The sequence below is a fragment of the Sus scrofa genome, chromosome 8 (assembly GCF_054392235.1).
Source record: "Sus scrofa isolate SSC_HxYL_T2T_F1_AM1 chromosome 8, Sscrofa_HxYL_maternal_Yorkshire_Landrace_v2.0, whole genome shotgun sequence".
Lineage (NCBI taxonomy): Eukaryota > Metazoa > Chordata > Mammalia > Artiodactyla > Suidae > Sus > Sus scrofa.
Window position 1 is genome coordinate 143,242,152 of NC_139390.1, and position 23,210 is coordinate 143,265,361.

At 46.6% G+C, this 23,210-nt stretch overlaps 1 protein-coding gene across 7 annotated transcripts in view; it reads left to right on the forward strand.

The window, feature by feature from the left end:
• PRKG2 (protein kinase cGMP-dependent 2) overlaps nt 1–23,210 on the forward strand; it is a 99,756-nt gene that overhangs the window by 63,923 nt on the left and 12,623 nt on the right. For all 7 annotated transcript variants that reach the window (XR_014813506.1, XR_014813507.1, XM_021101892.2 and 4 more), the window contains 3 exons: nt 797–886; nt 5,235–5,376; nt 20,977–21,140. Coding sequence is in view for 5 of the 7 variants with exons in the window: in XM_021101892.2 (XP_020957551.1) it covers nt 797–886; nt 5,235–5,376; nt 20,977–21,140 (396 nt within the window). In the remaining 2 variants the exon portion in view is untranslated. The remainder of the gene's footprint in view (nt 1–796; nt 887–5,234; nt 5,377–20,976; nt 21,141–23,210) is intronic.

Genomic DNA, 23,210 nt, shown 5'->3' on the forward strand with positions numbered 1-23,210 from the left:
AAGCTAAGGCTCTTGTAAAACCGGGTTACAGCCTGACTCTCCCTCTGACCGAGTTCACCTGTTCCTCCTCCATGGCCATGGGTCCCAAGAGCACGCGCCTCCCAACGTCAGAGAATTTCTGCTTGAGAATTTCTGTCTCAGAGTCCATTTCCCAAGTTCGGAAATAAGACGTGGGCAGGAATAACTGAGGCCTTAAGACTGTACAGAGGTCTCTGGGCTTGGGGCGGAAGGAAAGGCTGCATTCAGTCGGCGCGTTAGTGAGCTCTTTTATCGGGAAGGTGAACTTGGCTTTGAGAAGCAGATACCACTTGTGCAGTGGAACTGAGATGAAGTTCATTTTCGGAGTACCCGTCGTGGCGCAGTGGAAACGAACCTGACAAGCATCCATGAGGATGCAGGTTCCATCCCTGGCCTCGCTCAGTGGGTTAAGGATGCAGCATTGCCGTGAGCTGTGGTAGAGGCCAGTGACTGCAGCTCCAGTTCCACCCCAAGCCTAAGATCCTCCATATGCCGTGAGTGCGGCCCTAAAAAGACAATAAATAAATATTAAAAAACAAGAAGTTCAATCTGTACGTAGGCGGGGGTGGGGGGGAGTCCAAGCAAAGGGACTCCAGGAGCACAAGCAGGGCAGGGGGGGCGATCAGAGTGGTCAGCCAGCAGCCCAGAGTGGCTGCCGGAGGTTGGGAGGGGGTCAGGGACCGTTGCTCAAGATGCCGCCAGTGATGCTCTTGGGCCGCCTCCAAGACGTCTTAACCTGCCTTCGTCGCCGTCACCGCGCCCGTCTTTGTCTCCACAGGTTATACCGCACGTTCAAGGACAGCAAGTACGTCTACATGCTGCTGGAGGCCTGCTTAGGCGGGGAGCTGTGGAGCATATTAAGGGACAGGTAATGCAAAACGAGTAGAAACAGCACCTTCTGCCTGTCCCTGTCTGGCCGCAAGGATGCGCGCTCTATTCATGCTCATTTTAAAGCGATGGGAGGACGCTGGGCAGAGACGAGTCGACGGCAATAGTACCCTTGATCGGAAAGTAACCGTCGTGAGGTTTTCTTAGCCAACGCTGTGGTCATGTGCTGTGTCCCTGTCACTCGCAGGCCTAGAGTGTGGACCGCCCGTGTCACGCGGCGCGTGTGAGGCGGAGTCAGTAGAAACCCAGACGTTCCGGATTCTACCTCTTGAGAAGGGAGGTGATGGAAGGGGTGGGGCGCAGTGAAACCTGGACCGAAAAGCAGAGGGAGGGGTCTGCAAAGATCCCGATCGCCCCAAGGGGGGTTTCCACACGGTCTAAACCGCAGGTGTGTACCGAGCTCCGCCCACACACCAGGCTCCCGAGTGGACGGCGGAGCCCGTTCCTGATGGGCTTTCCTAACCCGAAGTCTAGAACACAGGCCGTCCTCCTCCAAAGAGTGTCAGTTTTATTTCGGAAGCTAACGTAGTGGGCAATTTTAAAACATTCCATTATTTCACGTGGAAACATAAATACAGCAAAGTTGGCAGTTTGTAAGGAAAGGTCCGGTGAGTGTTGTGGACAGTGAGCTCGGGAGGTGAGAGGTGGAAAAACGTGATGGCCTAGGAGGGGCATGAGCTAAACTCTAAAGACAGAATTCGGGAGGCTGGAGAGGAAGGGGCAGAAGACAGAGCAGGAAAGCTGAGACAGGATGAGATCTCTTACTTGCTGAGTAAGAGCAGCATTTTTTTTTTCTTTCTCTTTTATTTTTTTTTAAATTCTTATTTCCCCAACACAGTATTCTTTTAACTGTACAGCACAGTGACCCTGTTACACATACATGTACACATTCTTTTTTTCTCACATTACCAGGCTCCAACTTAAGTGACTAGACAGAGTTCCCAGGGCTACAGAGCAGGATCCCATTGCTAATCCATTCCAAAAGCAGTAGTTTGCATCTATTAACCCCAAGCTCCCAAACCACCCCACTCCCTCCCCCTCCCCCTTGGCAGCCGTAAGTCTATTCTCCAAGTCCGTGATTTTCTTTTCTGCGGAAAGGTTCATTTGTGTCCTATGTTGAATTCCAGATACAAGTGATATCATATGGTACTTGTCTTTCTCTTCCTGACTTACTTCACTCAGGATGAGAGTCTCTAGTTCCATCCAGTTGCTGCAAATGGCATTATTTCATTCTTTTTTTCTGGCTGAGTAGTATTCCATTGTGTATATCTACCACATCTTCCTAACCCAATCATCTGTCGATGGACATCTGGGTTGTTTCCATGTCCTGGCTATTGTGAATAGTACTGTAATGAACATGCGGGTGCATGTGTCTTTTTCAAGGAAAGTTTTGTCCGGATATATGCCCAAGAGTGGGATTGCGGGGTCATATGGAAGTTCTATGTATAGATTTCTAAGGCATCTCCAAACTGTTCTCCATAGTGGTTGTACCAGCTTACATTCCCACCAACAGTGCAGGAAGGTCCCTTTTCTCCACACCCCCTCCAGCATTTGTTATTTGTGGACTTATTAATGATGGCTATTCTGACTGGTGTGAGGTGGTATCTCATGGTAGTTTTGATTTGCATTTCTCTAATAATCTGGGATGTTGAACATTTTTTCATGTGCTTGTTGGCCATCTGTACATCTTCCTTGGAGAAATGTCTATTCAGGTCTTTTGCCCATTTTTCCATTGGATGATTGGCTTTTTTTGCTGTTGAGTTGTGTAAGTTGCTTATATATTCTAGAGATTAAGCCCTTGTCCGTTGCATTGTTTGAAACGATTTTCTCCCATTCCGTAAGTTATCTTTTTGTTTTATTTTTGGTTTTCTTTGCTGTGTAAAAGCTTGTCAGTTTGATTAGGTCCCATTGGTTTATTTTTGTTCTTATTTCTGTTGCTTTGGGAGACTGACCTGAGCAAATACTCATGAGGTTGGTGTCAGAGAGTGTTTTGCCTATGTTTTCTTCCAGGAGTTGGATGGTGTCTTGTCTTATGTTTAAGTCTTTCAGCCATTTTGAGTTTATTTGTGTGCATGGTGTGAGGGTGTGTTCTAGTTTCATTGCTTTGCATGCCGCTGTCCAGGTTTTCCAGCAATGCCTGCTGAATAGACTGTCTTTTTCCCATTTTATACTCTTGCCTCCTTTGTCAAAGATTAATTGACAGAAAGTGTCTGGGTTTATTTCTGTGTTCTCTCTTCTGTTCCATTAGTCTGTATATCTGTTTTGGTACCAGTACCACACTGTTTTGATGACTGTGGCTTTGTAATATTGCCTGAAGTCTGGGAGAGTTATGCCTCCTGCTTGGTTTTTGTTCCTCAGAATTACTTTGGCTATTCTGGGTCTTTTGTGGTTCCATGTAAAGTTTTGGATTGTTTGTTGTAGTTCTGTGAAAAGTGACATGGGTAATTTGATAGGGATTGCACTGAATCTGTAGACTGCTTTGGGTAGTATGGCCATTTTTACAATATTAATTTTTCCAACCCAGGAGCATGGAATATCTTTCCATTTCTTTACATCTTTAATTTCCTTGATTAATGTTTTATAGTTCTCAGCATATAAGTCCTTTACCTCCTTGGTCAGGTGTATTCCAAGGTATTTGATTTTGGGGGGTGCAATTTTAAAAGGTATTGTATTTTTGTATTTCTTTTCTAATATTTCATTGTTAGTATACAGAAATGTGATTGATTTCTGAATGTTCATCTTATATCCTGCTGCTTTGCTGAATTTGTTGATCAGCTCAAGTAGTTTTTGGGGTTGAGTCCTTAGGGTTTTCTATATATAGTGTCATGTCATCTGCATACAGTGGCAGTTTTATCTCTTCTCTTCCTATTTGGATGCCTTTTATTTCTTTTGTTTGTCTGATTGCTGTGGCTAGGACTTCCAATAGTTGTCGAACAGCAGTGGAGAGAGTGGGCATCCTTGTCTTGCTCCAGATTTTAGTGGGAAGGCTTTCAGCCTTTCTCCATTGAGTATTCCGTTTGCTGTGGGTTTGTCATAAGAGCAGCATTTGAATGCAAGACCAGGGCGGCAGAAGAGGAGACGGGAAGGCGGCTTAGTGTGAGGTGGAAGAGGTGAATGCCAGGCCAAACATTGAGACAGTGACCTCTGGGCCCGTGGTTCTCAACCCTGGCTTCACATTACAGTTGCAGGGGGAGCTTTTATAGAGTAAAACTGCTGAGCCTAATGCCGAAGGCTTTGGTTTGGTTCACCTACAGTGGGGTCCAGGAAATGATTTTTAACTGCCTTTCAGGCAATTCTAATGTGCACGCACGGTTGGTAATCACAGACCTATGTGAAAAGAGACCTTCGAGCATCTCGGTGGAGATGCGTGTGTTGTGCGGGAACATATCGGATGGCTCCAAACAGGGGAACCCGGAGCGGCTGAGGACACCCGCAGGACACCTGCAGAAGCATTCACGTCTTCCGTCTTTGTGTCCACAGGCGGATCTTTGTAGAAACTCTGAATCTATTTAGAGGTAGAAATTCCTGCTACCTCTTAGACACTTTGCCTGGCCCTTAAAACAGCCTAGGTAAGTCGGTAGTGAACCCATTTTACAGAGAGGGATCTGAGGCTCAGAGGAGCTGAACAGCATGCCCAAGGACGCCGTGAGAGGACGAAGCAGGCCTCAGAGCCCGTTCCTCTCATTCCAAAGCCACATCCTTCTGTTACGCCAAGCAGCACATCACTGCCCCATTGTAATAATTCAGTGTGTAGCCCCACGCACAGAGCTCTCGCAGGGCAGCGCCCATCATCACGGTGCACCAAGTGGGAAGGAGCTCTGATCCCCGTTGCCACGTGGAGTATCGTCCGATGCTGCGCGGTCAGGAAATGAGCAGCATCCCGGAGGCCTTTGTCGTCAGGTGGTCAGTTACAGACGTCTGGTTCAGGCGCTCCATCGAAGTAGCTGCATTTTCTCCAGCGTTTGCCAGAGAGGTCTGAAAAAGAGTCTTGTTTTCCTGTTTCCATTTGGTGTGGTCGCCTATGACTGTCGGAAATGGTTGTTAGGACTGAGACAACATTGCTAGTCCCCTGTGCTCCAATAAAGATAAAGAGGAATTGTTTAGCTGTAGACGTTTTAATTTTAGTGCAGTGGTTCTTACCTGCCTCAAGTCCCCCCTAAATTTCTTTATGCTCCAGCTAATTCACGGGCAGCATGAGCTTTTTAGGGCTGGTGCCCCCAAAACGTTTACGTTGCATAAATCTACACTCTGGCAGTTAACACCTGGAAGACACGGTGAGGGGTGTGTCTTGAGTGTGAGTGTTAAGCGGGAACATGGTCTCGTTGCAGAGGCAGCTTTGATGAGCCCACCTCCAAGTTCTGCGTGGCCTGCGTGACAGAAGCGTTTGATTACCTGCATCGGCTGGGGATTATCTACAGGGACCTGAAACCAGAAAACCTAATTCTCGATGCTGAGGGCTATCTTAAGTTGGTAAGACAAATTCTGTACCGTGCAGTGTCGTATGAGGTATTTCTAAAGACAAAGCTGTGTTTTCGTTGCAATGTTCCTTTAATTTGGGGACATCGGTTATTTCACCGGGGGAGCTGTGGCCTTTGCAATCAGCACACTTAACAAAGGGAGCGATCTCACAGGTATGTTCTTTCTGGCCAGGAATTTAATGTTTCGACCATATTTGTGACTCCTACTAAGGAGTCACATGATAGGATGTCTTTTTTTTTTTTTTTTTTTTTTTTTTTTTAATGTGCCCCTGGCCTGTGGAAGTTCCTGGGCCAGAGACTGAACCCATGCTGCAGCAGCAACCCTACTCACTGCAGTAACAATGCAGGATTCTTAGCCCACTGCACCGTAACAGGAACTCCCAACATTGGATTTCGTTGGCTTTTTTGTATCATCATTTTAAGTAGGTTTCAATAAATTTGTGCTATGTATAGGGATTAGTTATGAGGAATAAGGAAAAAAGACAGCTTGGCTGCTTTCCCAAGATAGACTCTGTCTGGATAAGGAGAAAAGATACACATGTGAATGTGGGTAGTTTTGAAAAACTGTTCTGAAGTGATTCTAAGGTACCAGTGCGGCTGAGAATCGCCGCACTAGACTGTAGGTTCCTTGAGGACAGAAACTTTCCGTGCCACTCATCTCTGTCGTGGGTCGCATGCCTAACGCGAATCCCTTGCATGTCACACTACAGAAAAAAATGCTGCCCGTCATGTAACTGCTTTTGGTGCCGAGCTGTAGGAGACCTGGGCATCCTAATTGAGGAGAAACCGAGGCACGTTGGATCTCGGGAGGGAACCCCACCCCGTCAGGATGAAGAACCCAGGCTGAGTCTTCCTCAGGCCGTTTTGTCAGCAGTGCAAGGACGTTTAGCCATCTCTGCACTTAACCTTTGCCAGGATGGTAAACGTTTCTCACTTCCGACCTCGTTTTTAAATGTAGAAATAACAAGAGCTGTTATTTAAGGTGTAAGGCCGCTACGCTAAACATTGTGCAGTGAAGATATTTAATGGTTGATGAGGTAGATTTTATCATCCGCATGTTAGAGTGTGTCATGTAGCCTTAGAAATTTAATTTATTGTGTGTAATCGCTAAGCGATTTCTGTCTGTCATAAAGGAGTAAAGTACTTTCGTGTGAAACAGAGCTGGCTGCCAAAACACATCTTGACCCTTCAAGCTTTGTTTTACCCATGAAAGACAGCGCTGAGAACTGGTGCGGTGCTAACACCAGGCCTTAATTGCTTGTCTTCACAGTTCCAGCTTTGGCTGTGCCTCTAGGAGCTCTTTAGAGAAGAAACCTTCTGGAATATTCTAGAAGTAAAACCATCCTGAGGGATGCAGGTTACCCCTTAGATTCGTTCTTTTTGTGGATAGCTGTTTTTAAGAAATCAGGTGGCATATTCAGTATTTTTAGGCATAGCGGTCAGGGACCATCTCTTTTGTTGGCCGTTGTTATCCGTCCAGCTCGCTGATCGGCCACCAGCTAAAATGAGAGGAACGACTAAAGCCTTCGGACGTTAAGAGGCAGATGTCGCATATTTCCATTCCGAACTGGGTCTCGAACCAGGTGGACTGACATTCCCTCACGCACAAGGTCTGAAGTACTGGATGAAGCGTGAAAAGCCGGGCGACACGGCTGGCAGAGTCGACAAGGCAGCCCTGGCTTCCCCTGAGGCTGGGAACCCGACCTGGGTGGTAGTGTAGGTGGAACTCCAACCTCGGAGCTGCTGGCTGTTTTGTGGGCACCCGCCAGTCCTCGGTGGCCTGGAGGTTTTATTTTGGTGGCTGTGCCCCCTGGGAACAGGAGACGAAGTTTGGGATCTGGGAAGTGTGGGATGTTGAACCAGAGAACATTGCCCAGAGCCAGGGATCGTACAGACTGAATTCTCAGAGAAATAGAAAACAGGAGGAAAAAAAAAAATCTAGTTTGTAAAGGCAGAGAACATGCAGGAAAATGTGCTTTTCTCATTATTGGGCTCTTAACAGAGGAACAAAAGGGTCTCCTGTAAGAACACTTGGCCACGTGTGGCCTTCAGGGAGTCTTGGGGGCTCAGCCTTCAAGGATGGAAACTCCCAGCAAAAACTTACACGACAGTGGGTCCGTGTTGGTAGCACGCCCAGGTTTCCAGGAATCAGTGTATCTTCTCCCTGGGAGAACATGCACTCAACTCAGGATGCAAAGAACTCCCAGAGATAAACTTTCGGGGAATAGAAGCTCACATTTTACAAAATAAAAATAAAAATATGTATGAGGGAAAAGGTGCCAAGAGCATGATTTGGCAGGCATGTGAGAGTCTCCTATGTTGGAATAATCTGATACAAAATGTAAAATAGGAGTTCCTGCTGTGGCGCAGTGGGTTAAGACTCTGCCTGCAGAGGCTCGGGTTACTGTGGAAGTGAGGGTTCAGTCTTGGCCCGGCACAGGGCGTTGAAGGATCCGCTGCTGGGGCTCAGATTCAGTTCCTGGCTTGGGAACTTCCATGTGCTGTGGGTGCGGCCGTTAAAAAAAAAGTGAAATAATTACATCTGGTGTCCTTTAAAAGTAGGAGAGGGACTTACAAATGAGTCAGGATCAAAGACTCTCCAAAAAGATCTAGCTTTTTTTTTTTTTTTTTTTTTCTTGTCTTTTTGCCTTCTCTAGGGCCACTCCTGTGGCACATGGAGGTTCCCAGGCTAGGGGTCTAATTGGAGTTGTAGCCGCCTGCCTACACCACAGCCATAGCAACGCGGGATCCGAGCTGCCTCTGTGACCTACACACAGCTCACGGCAACGCCAGATCCTTAACCCACTGAGCGAGGCCAGGGATCAAACCCGCAACCTCATGGTTCCTAGTCAGATTCGTTAACCACTGTGCCACGAGGGGAACTCCAAGATATAGCATATTTAAGAAAAAAAAATTGTTATTAGGAAATTAAGAATATAATAAATGAAATGAAATATCCAATGGAAGTTTTCATTAATGGTGGAATAGCTTGCATTGGACTAAACTCCTTTCTGAGATTACTATAATACATGTATAAAAATGCATGAAAGCATTGGAGAGCAACAAGAAATAGACATTCAACCCTTGAAAAAAGGGAACCACACTGGGTGAAATCCGTATTTGTACAGCTGCTCATTTCAAAAGCTCTTCTTGTTGTATAAGGCACAGAGGGTAAACTTTTAGTTAATTAACCTCACACCTAGCAGTGAAATATTGAAATTTTCCATTAGACTGTGAAAAAAAATTTTTTTCTTTCACTACATTTTTTTTAACATTATAACAGAGAACTTAGCAAAAGAAATGAAAGGCCAAAGATTAGAAAGGAAGAAGCTATTTGTCTTTGTTTGCAAACAATTAAGCATGATTATAGTACAAATAAATATACAAATACAAATTTAATTTTTATATACTAGCAGTTAATTTTTATAAATGAAATGAAATGCCATTTATAATATCAAATTGTAGTAAGAGTTCCCAGCGTGGCTCAGTTCCCAGTATGTTAAGAGTCCCCGTTGTGTCAGGCGTTCCCATGGTGTTAAGAACTGGACATAGTGTCCGTGAGGTTGTGGGTTCAATCCCTGGTCTCGCTCAGTGGGTTAAGGATCCGGCGTTACCGTGAGCTGTGGTGTAGGTCACAGACGCGGCTCCGATCCTGCGTGGCTGTGGCTGTGGTGCAGGCCGGCGGCTACAGCTCCGATTCGACCTCTAGCCTGGGATCCTCCCATATGCTGCTAGTGTGGCCCTAAAAAGAAAAAGAAAAGAAACAGCCCAACTACGCATCTCCGACTGATGTATGAACACACAGTCGCACCGTCATCAGTGGAACGCCCCTCCTGGCACAGAGCGTGCAGGGGACGACACAGAGGGGACAGTTGTCTTTGCGGTTGCATTTGCTGAAGTTGTGGACTAGACGGTAGAAGTGACCGCAGCGGCTGTCTCTGGGAAGGCATTTGGCTGGAAAGGGCCCTGAGGGGCTTCCTGAGATAGGCGAGTATCGGGGGCTTGACCACGTGCTGGCTGTGGGTACGCGAGCACAGTCTGCGTCGAAGTCCAGTGAGCGGTCCTCCAGAAGTCTGTGCATTTTATGTAAATTGATCATCAATTTGAAGAACGTAGTGGAAAGGTTGAACAGCAGGGGACTCACACGAGAAAAATCAGTGAATCGAAAGGCAGAGGTAAGTAATTTACACCGCGTGTAGCATAGAGGCACCAAAAGATGAAAAATAAGAGAAAGGAGGAGACTTGGAGAATCGAGTGAGAAGTTCTGGAACTGTTGAAGTTCAAGATAAAAATATAGAGAATGAGAGAGAGAAAAGCAGTATTTAAAGAAATAATGGCTGAGAATTTTCCAGAAATCATTAAAAGTACCCATCAGCAGGTAAAGGAAGTCCAGCAAATCCCACAGAGGCAAAGTGTCTTGATCGTAGCTTCTGTTTTTGCTTAAGCAATCACTCCAGAATTTAATGGCTTCAAACACGGAGCATCCGGGTGGTCTCTCAGTCTCTGTGGATCACGAGTCTGGGAGTGGTTTGGCTGGGTGGTTCCGATTCAAGGTTTCAGGCAGTTTCTGTTGGGAGCTGGCTGGGGGAGTACAGTCACCTCGAGGCTCGTCGACTAGGGGTGGGGACTCAAATCCAAGGTGACTCATTCATCTGGCTGGAAAACTGACGCTGCCTGTTAGTGGGGGCTCTTAATGCTTTTCTCTACGAGTCTCTTTCTGGTTCAGATGTCCTCAGGGCCTGGCGTCTGGCTTCCCTCAGAAGGAGTCATTAAGACGTGCCACCAGGCCCCCTCAGACCCAGGCTCAGAGTCACAGCCCAGCGCTTCCAGGGTCTGGGGCCAGCCCTGGTCTACCGTGAGGAGGCATCGCTAGATGCCAAGAGCATGGGGTCACGGAGGCGGCTTGGGTGCTGGCTAGTGTAGTAGCAAAAGTACAGAGCAAAAGCCAGGAGAAAAATCTTAAAAATCACCAAAGAGAAGTGACAGTTTACACATGAAGGAGTAAAAATGAGGCTTTCGGTTGACAGCTCAACAGCAACCATGGAAACCAGAATGCCGTGGAATAGCATCCTTAAAATTCTGAGGGAAAATTACCGACAAACCTGAATTATAAATCCAGAGAAATTGTCTTTCAAGAGGGGCCCAAGAAAGGCATTTTCAGCAGTGATGAAGAGTGCTAGCCACCTACAGACAGGATGTGCCTGATAAGGCCTCTCTGAGGCGTCGGGGACGCAGCGGGGAGTGGAGAAAAATGGGAAACATTTGTTAGGTCTTTGAAAATGATGGTATAAAGTGATAATTATCACGCCTCTATATAGCACTAAAAGTGAGAAGATGCTGACTACACAACAGCAGCATGTAGACTGAGAGGAGGGGTGGTTGGGATTACAGCGGGAAAAGACGTCAGTCATTTTAAAAGAAGGCAGCAAAGGGGAAACGGGAAGCCTAGAAAAAAAAACCCAAAGAGAAACCACAAATGGAAAGTGAAAGAGGAGGCCCTGCCATGGCTCAGCGTGTAACCCACTGGTAACTATGAGGACGCGGGTTCGATCCCCAGCCTTGCTCAGTGGGTTAAGGATCCGGTGTTGCCGCGAGCTGTGGTGTAGGCTACAGACATGGTTCAGATCTGGCACTGCTGTGGCTGTGGCACAGGCCAGCAGCTGCAGCTCCAATTCCACTCCTAGCCTAGGAGCCTGGGAGCTTCCATTTGCTGTGGGTGTGGCCCTAAAAAAAATAATAAAATAAAAAAAGAAAGTAAAAGAAATCTAATGGACATTAACTCTTTAGGTAAAAACCAAGCACTGTCAAAGAGATTTTAAAAATAATTTTTAAAAAATCAGCTATGGTAGGATGTTTACAAGAGACCTAATACATGAAGATGCAGAAAGGTTCCCTCACATTAAAAGACAGAAAAGGTTATGTCTGGGAAATAGTCAACAGATTGCGAGGCAGGCTGCATTACGTTGGTTCCCGGGGAGAGGTATTACCAGAAATAGGGTTACCATATGATTATGAGAAGTTCATTTTCCCAAGATGATGTAAAAATCCTGATCTTAAATTTACCTACTAAAATGCTGCAAAAATAAGAAGCAGAAGTTGACAGAACTAGTAAAAGGGGAAGTGAACAACTAGGAGATTTTAATACACCTCTCAAAGAAGTGGGTAGAACATTCAGCCTGAAAATCACTGAAACTCTCAATGTGTACAGTACAGTTGATAAACTCGATGTAACGGGCTTGTGGAATATTGTGCCCTCAGTAGAGAATCCACAGGAGCAAAACGAGGCCATTAAGCAAGCTTCATAACATTTGAAAAATAGGAATTGGACCATCCGCTGGCAGCCTGGCAGCGCTGCTTCTGCTAAAGGCTCCTGGGGGCCTTGTAGAGGTGAGGGCAGTGCAGGTGCCTGGGCCAGCACGTCAGCAGTGCACCTCTGGGCGATGGCCACTGAGCAGTCCAGACCTGGACATGGAAAACTCTTTGTAAGGGTGACCTTGACCTCATTCTACAAATTTTGATAGGTGGCGTTTCATCTTCCTTTTATCATTTCTGGGCGTTATCAGTGAGGGCACAGATATCTAAGGATAACAACAGGGAAAGCTTTCTAGGTTTTTGTCGTTGTCGATTTTCCCTAGCAAAGAATAAGCAGGGAAAGCCTGGAGAAAAAGACGTAGGCAGAAGAAAGGTCTGGATCATGAAAATGTCTGGAAGCTGCCGAGCATGCCGTGCTGTGGTCGTTGCAGACGGTGCATATGCACAGTTGGGGCTGAAGACTTCATTCTCTTCTTTGCCCCGATTCATGACTGCGAGCACCAGCCTGGTTCCGTCCCACACGGATCCCACCTGGTCCAAGCTGTTTCCATCAGGAAGCACCCTGGGTAGGGATTAAGGGTTAGCAGAAACTGCTAAAGCACATTACTAACTCTCACCTGCCCAACCAATAATTTCCTACTCTTTCTCCACTTTCAAGGCCGAGGAGAGCTGATGAAGGCAGTCGTGGTTAAGAGCCAGTCTTCCGGTTATCATGACTGCATCGGGGTGATATTAAGATGTAGGACAGTTTAAAGCGGTGAAAGAAAAGCCCACCTTGTTCTCCACCCAGGCAGAACTTATGTACTAGCTATAGCCTTGGTGAGGTTGCACAGGCGAAAACTGGGTTGTAATCCAATAAATTTCAGCTGTCGCATCGACAAATGGTCTATATGACTCTGCGCTGTTCCCCGTGAGTGATACGCCTCACGTGGTAAAAGAGCTCCTCGGTCTTACGTATATTGAATATCGCTTAAGAAAACACGGTGTAAAACATATTGAAGTGGATGTTGTTGCCCCTTTATGATCGCTCCGCCCTCCACCCTGATGGCCCTGTGATGGCAGAAACTGTGCTGTGGTGTTTACTCCTGGACTCAGCACCCCGCTTGGCATAGACGACTGGGTGGAGGTCAATGAGGCAGCTTCCGCCTCACTCACAAGTAGGAGCCCAAAGCTTTTGTCCCCTGACATCAGCGTGTGGAAGGTCGAAGTGAGTAACGGCATCTTTAAAACGGGGAGAGACCACTGAAAACTTCAACTTTGTCTCTCTGGAATTTTAAGGATATTTCAGAATAACTCAGCTGAGTGAAGAAGTTTTAATGAGTGTTATAAAACAGGGTTGCGTAATGAAAACTACATAGCAACACATGCGGGGTGCAGCTACAATGACAGCGAGATTAATGTTTAGAGCCTTTGATGTTTCAGCTGGGAAACAGGAAGGCTAAAAATTGAGCTAAGTGTTCAACTTAAGGAGATGGAAAAGGGAAAATGAAAAGAAGAGAAAGAAAAAAGTTAATAGCATGAGTGAATAAAACATAAAATAAGGGAGTTCCTGTTGTGGCTCAGCAGGTTAAGGACTTGATGTTGTCTCTGAGGACGTGGGTTCAATCCTGGCCTCGCTCAGTGGGTTAAGGATCTGGTGGTGCCACAGGCCGTGGTGTAGATCACAGATGTGGCTTAGATCGGAGTCCCAGCGGCTGTGGCTTAGGCATCAGCTGCACCTCTGACCCCTAGCCTAGGGACTTCCATATGCAGCTGTGGCCATAAAAAGAAAAAAAAAAGGATTCAGAGGCAGGATATTTTGAAAAGGTGAATAAAACCAACTAACTTTTGATCAGAAAATTCTGATCGAAAGAAAAAGAGAAGAGGTGCAGATAAATGCTGCAGGAGTGAGTGTCAACTCCATTACAGTAGAGATTTGTGTGAATTAGGAAGGATTTGGGCAGCTCTCCCACTCTGTATAACATACATAAGTACATAAGCATGGACGTTTTATAGATCGTGGTGTGTATACACACACACACACACACACACACACACACACACACACACACACATCCGTGTGTGTGTGTGGCTGGGCTCTGGCGAGAGGCTACTCCCGCTTTGCAGGGGACTGGTCATCTCACTGTGTCTCCACACGGTGCAGAAGAAGAAGGATCATCTTTCTTTTTTTCACTTTTTAAGACTTTTATTTTTTCTGTTATAGTTAATTTACCATGTTCTGTCTGTTTCTGCTGTACAGAAATACACACACACACACTTTCTTTTCCTCACATTATCCTCCGTCATGCTCCATCACAAGTGACTAGTTCCCTGTGCTCTGCAGCAGGGTCTCATGGCTTATCTACTCCAAAGGCAAGAGTTTGCAGGATCACCTTTCTTGTGTCTGTTTTCAGAAGGGCACGCATCCCATTCAGGAGGCCTTCCCCCTGGGGACCCAACTGCCTCCCCTGGGCTCCGCCTCCAGGTGCCACCACATTGAAGAGTAGAGCTTCCACACAGGAATTTTGGAGAGACACAAACTTTCACCATCACACACCAGATCCAGAGAATTTATTTCAGGGACTTGGAATATTAATTTTATGCAGAGTCACTCAGAAAACTGTTAAAAGGTAGTTTCCATCTAATTATATGAAGCTCTTGTGAACTTGATTCTGCAAAGGAAACACCCAAGGAATGCAATTCAATGTTCATTTTCAGCCATGAATTTAATGTAAAAATCATAAAATATTAGCAAGCCAAATACTATAATAAAATTATAACAGTACATCATAACAAGATTAGATATATCTCAGAAATACAAGCATAGTTTAGCATGAAATATTTTATCAAGCTAAGTCATGACCTTAATAGATTAATAAAAGAAAAATAATTATGTAATTACCTCAATAGATGCTGAGAAAATTTTGATATGTTTCTACATTCAGTTTTAATAAATTCTCTTAGTAAACCAGGACTGGAAAGAAATTTTATTAACCCCAGGAAAGATGCCTAACCAAAAGTTGGAGTAAACGGTGTACATAATGATGGAACAATTGAAGTATATGCTCTTAAAATAGGTCAGTGGCGGAGACACTCGTACTCAGCATTGCACAGGAGGTCCTGTCCGACGCAGGCAGTTGTAGATAAAATTAAAAGAAAGGTTGGAACATAAACAACAAAACCTCTTTTCCCATGTGATATGATTAATGCTGTAGAAATCCAGAATTGCCAGATGTAAGGTTAATAACGCAAGAACTCAGTGTATTTTTAAAGACCAGAAACATAGTTGATACTTAAGGATACAAACGCCATTTACAAAAAACATAAAAAGTATTGTAGAAGTTTATACAATATAAATAAAATATAATGTGTCTAGGAATAAACCTGACAAAAACGTGTACAAGTTTTATGGAGAAACTTCTAGAAATTTATGGAAAGACAGTAAAAAAGACCTAGATAAATAGGTTCATTCTCCTTTCTTTTGGGCACAGTGCCCGAAGACATACCCCAGCCTTCCTTGTGGCTGGTTGTGACTGCATGGCACAGTTCTGGCTCCTGAAATGTGAGCTGACCTGCTGGGCACCGCTGTCGACCGGGGCTGATGGTGACCTGGGCAGCTGATTTCTGTGCGGTCCTTCTGGTTTGTGGGCCATGAACAGAGCCAGTATGAAGGTGGCAGAGCCCTGAGACGGAAGGAGCCCGCATCCCTGGACCAGGCTTGGAGGTGTCTCTGCTGCTCGGGAAAACTCAGTGTGAGGAAGAATTTAATTAACATGGAGTTGAAGCTTTCATGCTTTCCTGGATATGTTTGTTGCAGTAGCTAGCATTATCCCGACTCACTCAGAAAGAGGTACTGGGTTTAAAACTAGGAAGACTCAACATCCTAAAGGTATCAATAGTTTCCGAAAGGACCCGCAGATTTGCTGCACTTCCAGTGGAATTCTAGCAGCGCTTTCCATGAAGCTCGCTTGGCAAGCTGATTCTAAAGCTTTCATACAGACTAGCCAAGGGCCAAGGATCGCCAAGACACTTCTGAGGCAGCAGACAAGAATGGGGTAGAAGGGAACTCCTCAGATATCAGAACTAATTATACTGCTCTCGCCCAAACCAATTCCTAACGGGGAATGCAAATTACAGCCACAGTGATTTCATGCTTACGGATGGCGAAACCCACGTTGACGTCTCTCAAGGCTGGCGAGGCTGAGGCTGTAGGGCATCAGGAGCTCAGACCTGCTGCTGGCGAAGGGCTGGTAGTGTGGTTCCCAGGGAAGAATGACGGGGTGATGTGTAGTGAGGATGGGCGAACCCTGTCTTTAGTCCAGATGCGATGCCTTCTCACACAAGTTCAGGAGGCGACGCGGAGCATAATACTAGTAGAAGCTTGTTGTGTGTGACAAGACACTATTAGCTATAAGACAACAGCAACACAAGGGACAACAAATATATACCGTGTTCTTCCAATGGTGTGTGTTACGGCAGTGAAAATGGATTACATTCAAACTGAAAGGCAGTTGCCCAAGAATGGATATGATTTATTGGAAATTGCTACAAATGAGAACTGTATTTCATTTAAGGATCTTACATATGTGGGGAAATGAGAAATGGAGACCAGAGAATGACAGACACACAAAGTCATGATAAGGTGACCTCTTGGCAGCGGGGGGAGGACAGTGGCGGGAGCACACGGGGCTCCTGCATCGGTTCTGTTGTAATTATTAAAGTGGTGGTGGGTACGGGATGTTCTTATTCCCGTGCTTTGTAATCTGCGTATACATCGTACTGTTTGACATGTGTCAGGTACTTCCTGACTTGAAAAGTCACAGTGACCCTGGACTCTGTATTCTTTTTGCCAGATGGTTCCGAGCCGTGTCCTTATTGAAGGACAGTTCAGGGCTTCCCGCCAAGGTGCTCCTTTTCCCTCAAAAGTCTGTTTACCCCTCCGTTTACCTAGGATGGGAAGGTTCCTTTGGAACCTGGTTTTAGCCTCGCCTCAAGCGTCCCTGGTCTTCCTGGACTTTCATGTCGCGTCGTTACCGTGGCGACGCAGCCCGGACCGCCTAGCGCTGCTGTGACGCGTACAAGTGTCCCCCGGACTGAGACCGATGTTGGCGGTTTCAGCGCCAAGCGCGGCTGGTGTTCGCCAAGCACGTGGTGACGCCCTTCGCGCTGCAGGTGCCGTCGGGTGCACAGCGAGCGGGACGTTGTCCGGCCCTCCGGGAGCTGGACTGGCGCACCCACGGCGAGGGGACGCCGCCGTCGCGCGGTGACTGTGGACTGTACACCGTGGGAAGACCGCGTCAGGAGGGACCGGCTCCGGACGGTCGAGGGGGGCTTCCAGGCGGCGGCGGCGTAGCAGATGAGCCCCCGACAATTCCATTCTTTGGTTTGCTCTCGTGCAGGCTCAGCCCCGCTTCCTTCTGCCCCCTCCCCGCGCGACAGGCCTCACAGCCCCCGCAGAGTGGGCTGTGCCTGGGAAAGGCTGGCCCGGGCCCAGCTTTCCCTCCCTCCCTCCTCCTCCGCCCAGCGGCCGCCGTCCGCCGTGGTCCATTTTCCTGGCGGGACCGCAGGATCACAAGGGCTGAAAGGAGGGTGAAACCCTCTTTGGTCGTGGGTGGACGGGAAGAACAGATTCCGTTTTACCCTTGTCTAGACGTGGGCAAAAGAAGTGCCCTAAAATTGCCACTTGCATGTTTGTTTTGGAATGTTACATCTCCGTGAATCAGCTGGCTTCATTAGCCTGGTCACTTGGTATCCTTTTTTGATGTGACCAAGAGAACCAACAGCTGACCCATCTACTGACCCAGGGAGACACTTCTGGGAAGAAGCTCATTCTGGACATCAGCTCCGGCAAACCACAGGGCTCATTTTGTCTCTTTCTGAAGGAACCCGTCCTTGCTGCAGACTTAGGAACATCTTGGAACTTTCTGCTTTATTAAAACCTTCGGAGATGGTGTCTTTAAGCTTCCAGCGTCGTGTAAGCTGCCTTCCTAGGGGGACGTTGGTAGAGACGAGGGGAAAAGTCTGTGTGCACGTCCTGCAGCGATTCTTCTTGAAGGCTCCGTCCTGCTATAGGAAAAAAACATTTTCAAAGTGGGCCGAGTCCATTTGTTCATCTTCCAGCGTGATTAACACATTCCTCAGGCCACACGCAGCCTCCTCCGGATCCTTCAGCGGCCTCTCAGGAAACACAAATCGCAGGTTCCTTCTGCGGCTACCAGACCAAGGCATGATCCGCCCTGGCTTCCTGCCCCGGCCTCCTGTGCTCCAGCCCAGCCACCGAGGCCTTCCTGGCAGCCCTCGAGCTTCACTTGCGTGTCCCCGAAGGCTAGGGCCTCTGTGCCAGCCATCTATCTGTCCGTCACCGTTGCTCAGATGTACAGAGCACTCATTCATATTTCGCGGAGATTTCTGCTCAGTGCTGCTTCCCCAGAGAGGCTTTTCCAGTCATCCAGTTGGAAGTCAAATTCGTATTGATCTCGGTACCTCGGGGCTGTGTTTCTCCACAGCACATGCCACTCTTCAGCAGTATTATGTATGACCTTATATATGTATATTTTTTTCTTTTTTAGGGCCGCACCTGCACCATATAGAAATTCCTGGGCTGGGGTGGAATTGGAGCTGCAGCCGCCAGCCACAGCCACAGCAACGCAGGATCTGAGCCATGTCTGTGACTTAGGCCACAGCTCATAGCAACGCTGAATCCTCAACCCACTGAGCAAGGCCAGGGATCGAACCTGAGCCCTTGTAGATATTAGTCAGGTTCTTAACCTGCTGAGCCACAATGGGAACTCCTCTGCTATCACATTTTTCTGCTTGCTCTCCCCTTCCTCTTAAATGTAAGCTCTGAGAGGAGCGGGGTCTTTGCCACCTGGTGTGCGTGGTGGTTTTCAAGAAATACTCACTGAACGAATAAAGGAAAAGATCCTAGATTTCTGTGGCCTGGAAGAGTCAGGGTTAAAGAAGGGACCGAGACTTCCCTGGTCGCATCTGTGCGGGTACAAGACAGAGGTGGTGGGAGTTTTATAGAGAATACACAGAACTTCACATCAGAAGGTCTGGGACCTTCTCTATCTGGCACATGACTTTGGACAGATCTGATGGTCAATTTCCTCCAACCAAATGAGTTAGACAAAAGTTGACAACGTCAGAAGAGATTAGAAAAGTGGTAAGTTTCATAAATCTTAAAATCTTAATGTAATTACTGTCATCTCTTTGGGTCAGTATGTAAGTTCAAAAGCAAAACCAGGTCATCAAATTAAAATTTATCACTTTCAGAGCTAGACAGACGCTCCTAAATATGTAATGAACTACCAGTCAGCCTTAAAAGGAAAATCTAAGGATTGGGAGGTGGGAGTAACACCTCCACACACCGTGTGAAATAAATGATGAACAAGAACATGCTGAAGCGCACAGGAAATCTACTCAGTAGTTTGTAATAACCTGGATGGGAAGAAAGAGTGGAGAGATTTTATAAATCAGCTCATACACCAATAAAATAAAATTAAAAAATTTTAAATAGGAAAATTAAAAATGAGCTGAAAGGGTGTTATAAAAACAAAATATATGTAATATTCATATGTATGCCTGCTTGCAAATACAATTATAAGATTGCTTTCTTAGTTTTTAAATTTCAGTCTTTATAAAATTAGCTAGGATTTTCATATTGGTTCTTTCTCTGAGGAATAAGTAGATAAGTAATCTCAGCTAGTTACACATTTTAATTTCATCATATTCCCAGCCATCTCTTAAATGTCATCTTTGTGAGTCACTCTGCGTAGATGAAAACGCTGTGAAAGCCCGCTTCAACTTAGATTGTTTAAATTCCCTCTTTCTACTAAGAGTATCCTTGCTGGTGTATGATAAATACCCAAACGTATGACTAAAAAGGCAAATTTCTACGACATTTTGAAAAGCAAAGCAAATATTTTAAATATTCGTATTTGAATAAATAAATGAGTCTTGGGTGTTACGGTTCACCGACTCTCATTTTTTTAAGCGAAGGCCCCTTTGGCTACGCTCCCCTGATTCATTCTTTAGCCCGGATGACTGCCGTGGCATTGACACAGTGCGTGTGTAAAGCAGGTGTTGAAATGTGCGCGTCGAAGTTCAGGTGGCATTCGGGCCTGTTTACCCGGGGGACATGGAGGGTGGTTTTACTAAAATCCTGTCTGGGCGTGTTGGAGAGGGAAGGACGTGTCCATCCCTCTTGTGCAAGGGAACCAGCCGTGTGTCCTGCCAGCAGGATTTCCGCCCTGTACACACCTTGGCCCCAAGGGCCGCCTTCCGCCGCCCCGGCCCCTTCCTGTCTGTATTCTGGGCCTGGAGGTCACTGACTAGCCTCCCGGGCAAGTGGCTTATTCTGAAAAGACGGATGAGGTGGCGCCCACGTATCCCCAGGGAGGGTTCCCCGTCCCCATTCAGGGTTCAGCGCAGCTGTGGTCCCTGAAGCCTCTGCCCAACCGTCCTCTCACCAGTGGTCCCGGAGCCCCTGTCTGCGGGCCCTGTGCCTTCACCCTTGGCACAGTCCACTCTGTCACGTCCCACAGGGCATGTTATTAGCCATGTGTGGGTGAGCCGTCCCCGCGCTCGGAGCTTCTCCGGGTCGGCTCTGTCTCTTTAACTTAGTGCAGAGCCTGGCCTGTCGTGAGGGCTGAGTATATTTTCTCAGAATAAATCAGTTCGTGTAAGTGCTACCTACCATCCAGCACCGTACGAGGGGCCGAAGATGGACCGAGTCCAGCCAGTTGAGGTGGGATAAGCCTGGCTCTCTCTTTGGAGTGCCCCATTCAGAGGGCGCAGGCATTGGGCAGAGTGTTTTCTTAAAAGACTGCCCAGAGTTTTAAGCCCCATTCTTCTCAACAGAGGCCCCTTCCCAGCCTCTCAATTCTGCTGGTGTTTTCTCCTTTTCCTGGTGAAGTCCTGAAGGGCACAAGGGTCTCGCACGTGCCCTTCTCTTCTCTTCCGAGTGAACCCACTGCTGACTTGAGAATTACTTGCCTGCTTGCCCTGCGCTCCCCCTTCGCTGCCGTGCGCCCCTTGCTGAGCCCTTCCGCTCATCCCCTGGGGCCGGGGGCGAAGAGGTGTGTGCGAGACCTTGCTCCAGGCTGCTGATGTTTGCACCCGGCCCTGCAAAGGAGTGAATGAGAGGGTCGGCGGAGTGTGTGTGTGTGTGTGTGTGTGTGTGTGTGTGTGTGGTGGGAAGGGGAGGAGGAGGGGTGGAACGGAGATTGGAGAAGTTAGAGGGAGACTTAAGAGCCTGGGTTTGATGGTCTCTGAAAATTTCTTTCATGTTCCTTTCCAGGTGGACTTTGGATTTGCTAAAAAGATCGGATCTGGACAGAAGACATGGACGTTCTGCGGAACTCCAGAATACGTAGCCCCTGAGGTCATTCTCAACAAAGGACATGACTTCAGCGTGGATTTCTGGTCCCTGGGAATTCTGGTGTATGAACTGCTGACGGGCAAGTAAGTTCCTTCGAGTGGGTGCAGCCTCTTCTTCAGACAAGTGCGAAAATAACGAGCGATAAAAATGTGTGATTTAAGAATTTACCATTTTGGACATGTTTGTGACTAAGCTTGATGCCGTTTCCTCTTCCCATGGTGCTAGTATGCTCTCTGGCCTATGACATGGTAAGAAGGTTGAGGAAGGTGCAGGAAAGGAGAAGAGTTGCTGGGGCTTCCCTAAAATGCAAGGCCTTTCGCTAGAGATCACATCGCAGGCGTGCGAAGGTTTTGGGAATCCGTCATAAAAATATGAAAAGGAATTGAAGTTGGGGGCTGTTAGTATTTCCTCATTTTTTTTTATAATTGAGAAAACAGCAATCACAGTTCAGTTAAATCCATTGCTCAATTAAATGCAGCCATGTTCTGCCACCTTCCCAATAAATCATTAACCAGAAATGCTAAGAGAAGGCGACGTTGCTGGATTTCAATTTGAATCCCCTTGTCAGCTGCTTTCTAGAGGGGCTAATGAACAGAGACAAGACCAGCAGGACATAGCCAAGTTAAAGTCGTATTGTCATTCCTGATGCGATTGAAGGGAGATGCTAATGAATCCAGGATCCCAAATATTAAATATGCGTGCGCGCGCGCATGCGTGCATTGCATCACCTTTGTAAAGCCCTTTCCTGTTAACAGAGCACTCATGTGTGTTATCTAGTTTAGTCTTCACAAACGTGTGTGGAGGTTAAAGCAGGAACGTTTTTATTATTTTATGATTTAAAATGGTATTATGATTACTTTATGATTTAAATCCTATAGATTAGAACACTGGGTCAGAGTGCTGTCTGCCTAAGATCAGGGCTTCGATCTCAGGTCTTCTGACTCCAAATGTGACACCCATTTCCAGCAAACACTGTGCCTTTTTACACGTACAGGTTTTTACTATAGCGCGTGGATGCACACACAGGATTTAGATGAGTTTTCTCTCCCGTGTTCTACCTCCATGTCCCATGAACTCCTCTGGTCATTCCTTTAAGCCTGTACCCTCAGAGTCTCAGTCTTGATTTCAGGGAGGATTTGCATCCGGAACGGCTAACAAATGCTGGAATGAGCCCAGTGCTGCGGAGTCCGCTCTCAGTACATACCTCACAAAAGGAGAGTTTCATAGAATCTTCTTGAAGGTTTTACACGGCAGATTTCAGTGTCTGATTACCTGTGGCTCCATTCTTCATCCTTGTCCACGTGCACTGAGCAAATAGATATAACAGCTTATTTTATATTGTCTGTAATTGCTTTCTGTGACCTACTCCACAGCTCATGGCAAAGGATCCTTAACCACTGAGCGAGGCCAGGCTCACACCGCATCCTCACGGATACTCGTTGGGCTCGTTCCCCCTGAGCCACTGTGGGAACTTCTGTAAAGGTTTTCACATATTCGTTGCTGAAGATTTTGAAGGAAAGAAGAGAAACTTTTGCAGGCAGTCACCAGAGAGAAAGTTGCTTAAGGTCTCAGGACACAAAGATTTCTACGTCAAGAATTTGTTTCCTCCTCTGGAACATTTGTTGTAGTGTTTCGTAGAAGGTTCCTAATGGCTCTTATCAGTAACTGGAGAGGAGCCATTTCAGTCTTTACAGGCTAGAATAAATCAGTGCAAGAGGTCGGAAATAAAGTGAGGGAATAAGGAAGAGGAAAAAAATTCTCAATAACTTGGAATTGCTAAAGCTCAGTAACTTTGAGCTGTCATAAAGAAGTTGAGAAACTGTTTTTGTAAAGGCTTTCAGGGTAGGGCATGAGAGAAGTTCATTTTAAATGCCCTTAAGTCAGGAGGTAAATGAAAATAAGGAAAGAACTAAAAACCAAAAGCAGACCAAAACACAACATAGCTGTAAATATATCCACATGCTGAAGATACGGGAGCAATGGTTTTTGTTTCCTACCTCGTCGTCTTCTCAAGTGGAACAGAGATTAGTGGAAGGGTGGTACACCCACCTTGTTTAGAGTTTATTACTGAGCGAGGGACCTCTTGGCAGCCAAAGGCTTTGAGGATGACCAAGACGCGGCAGAATCGTTCATGGAAATCACCTTTAATGTTT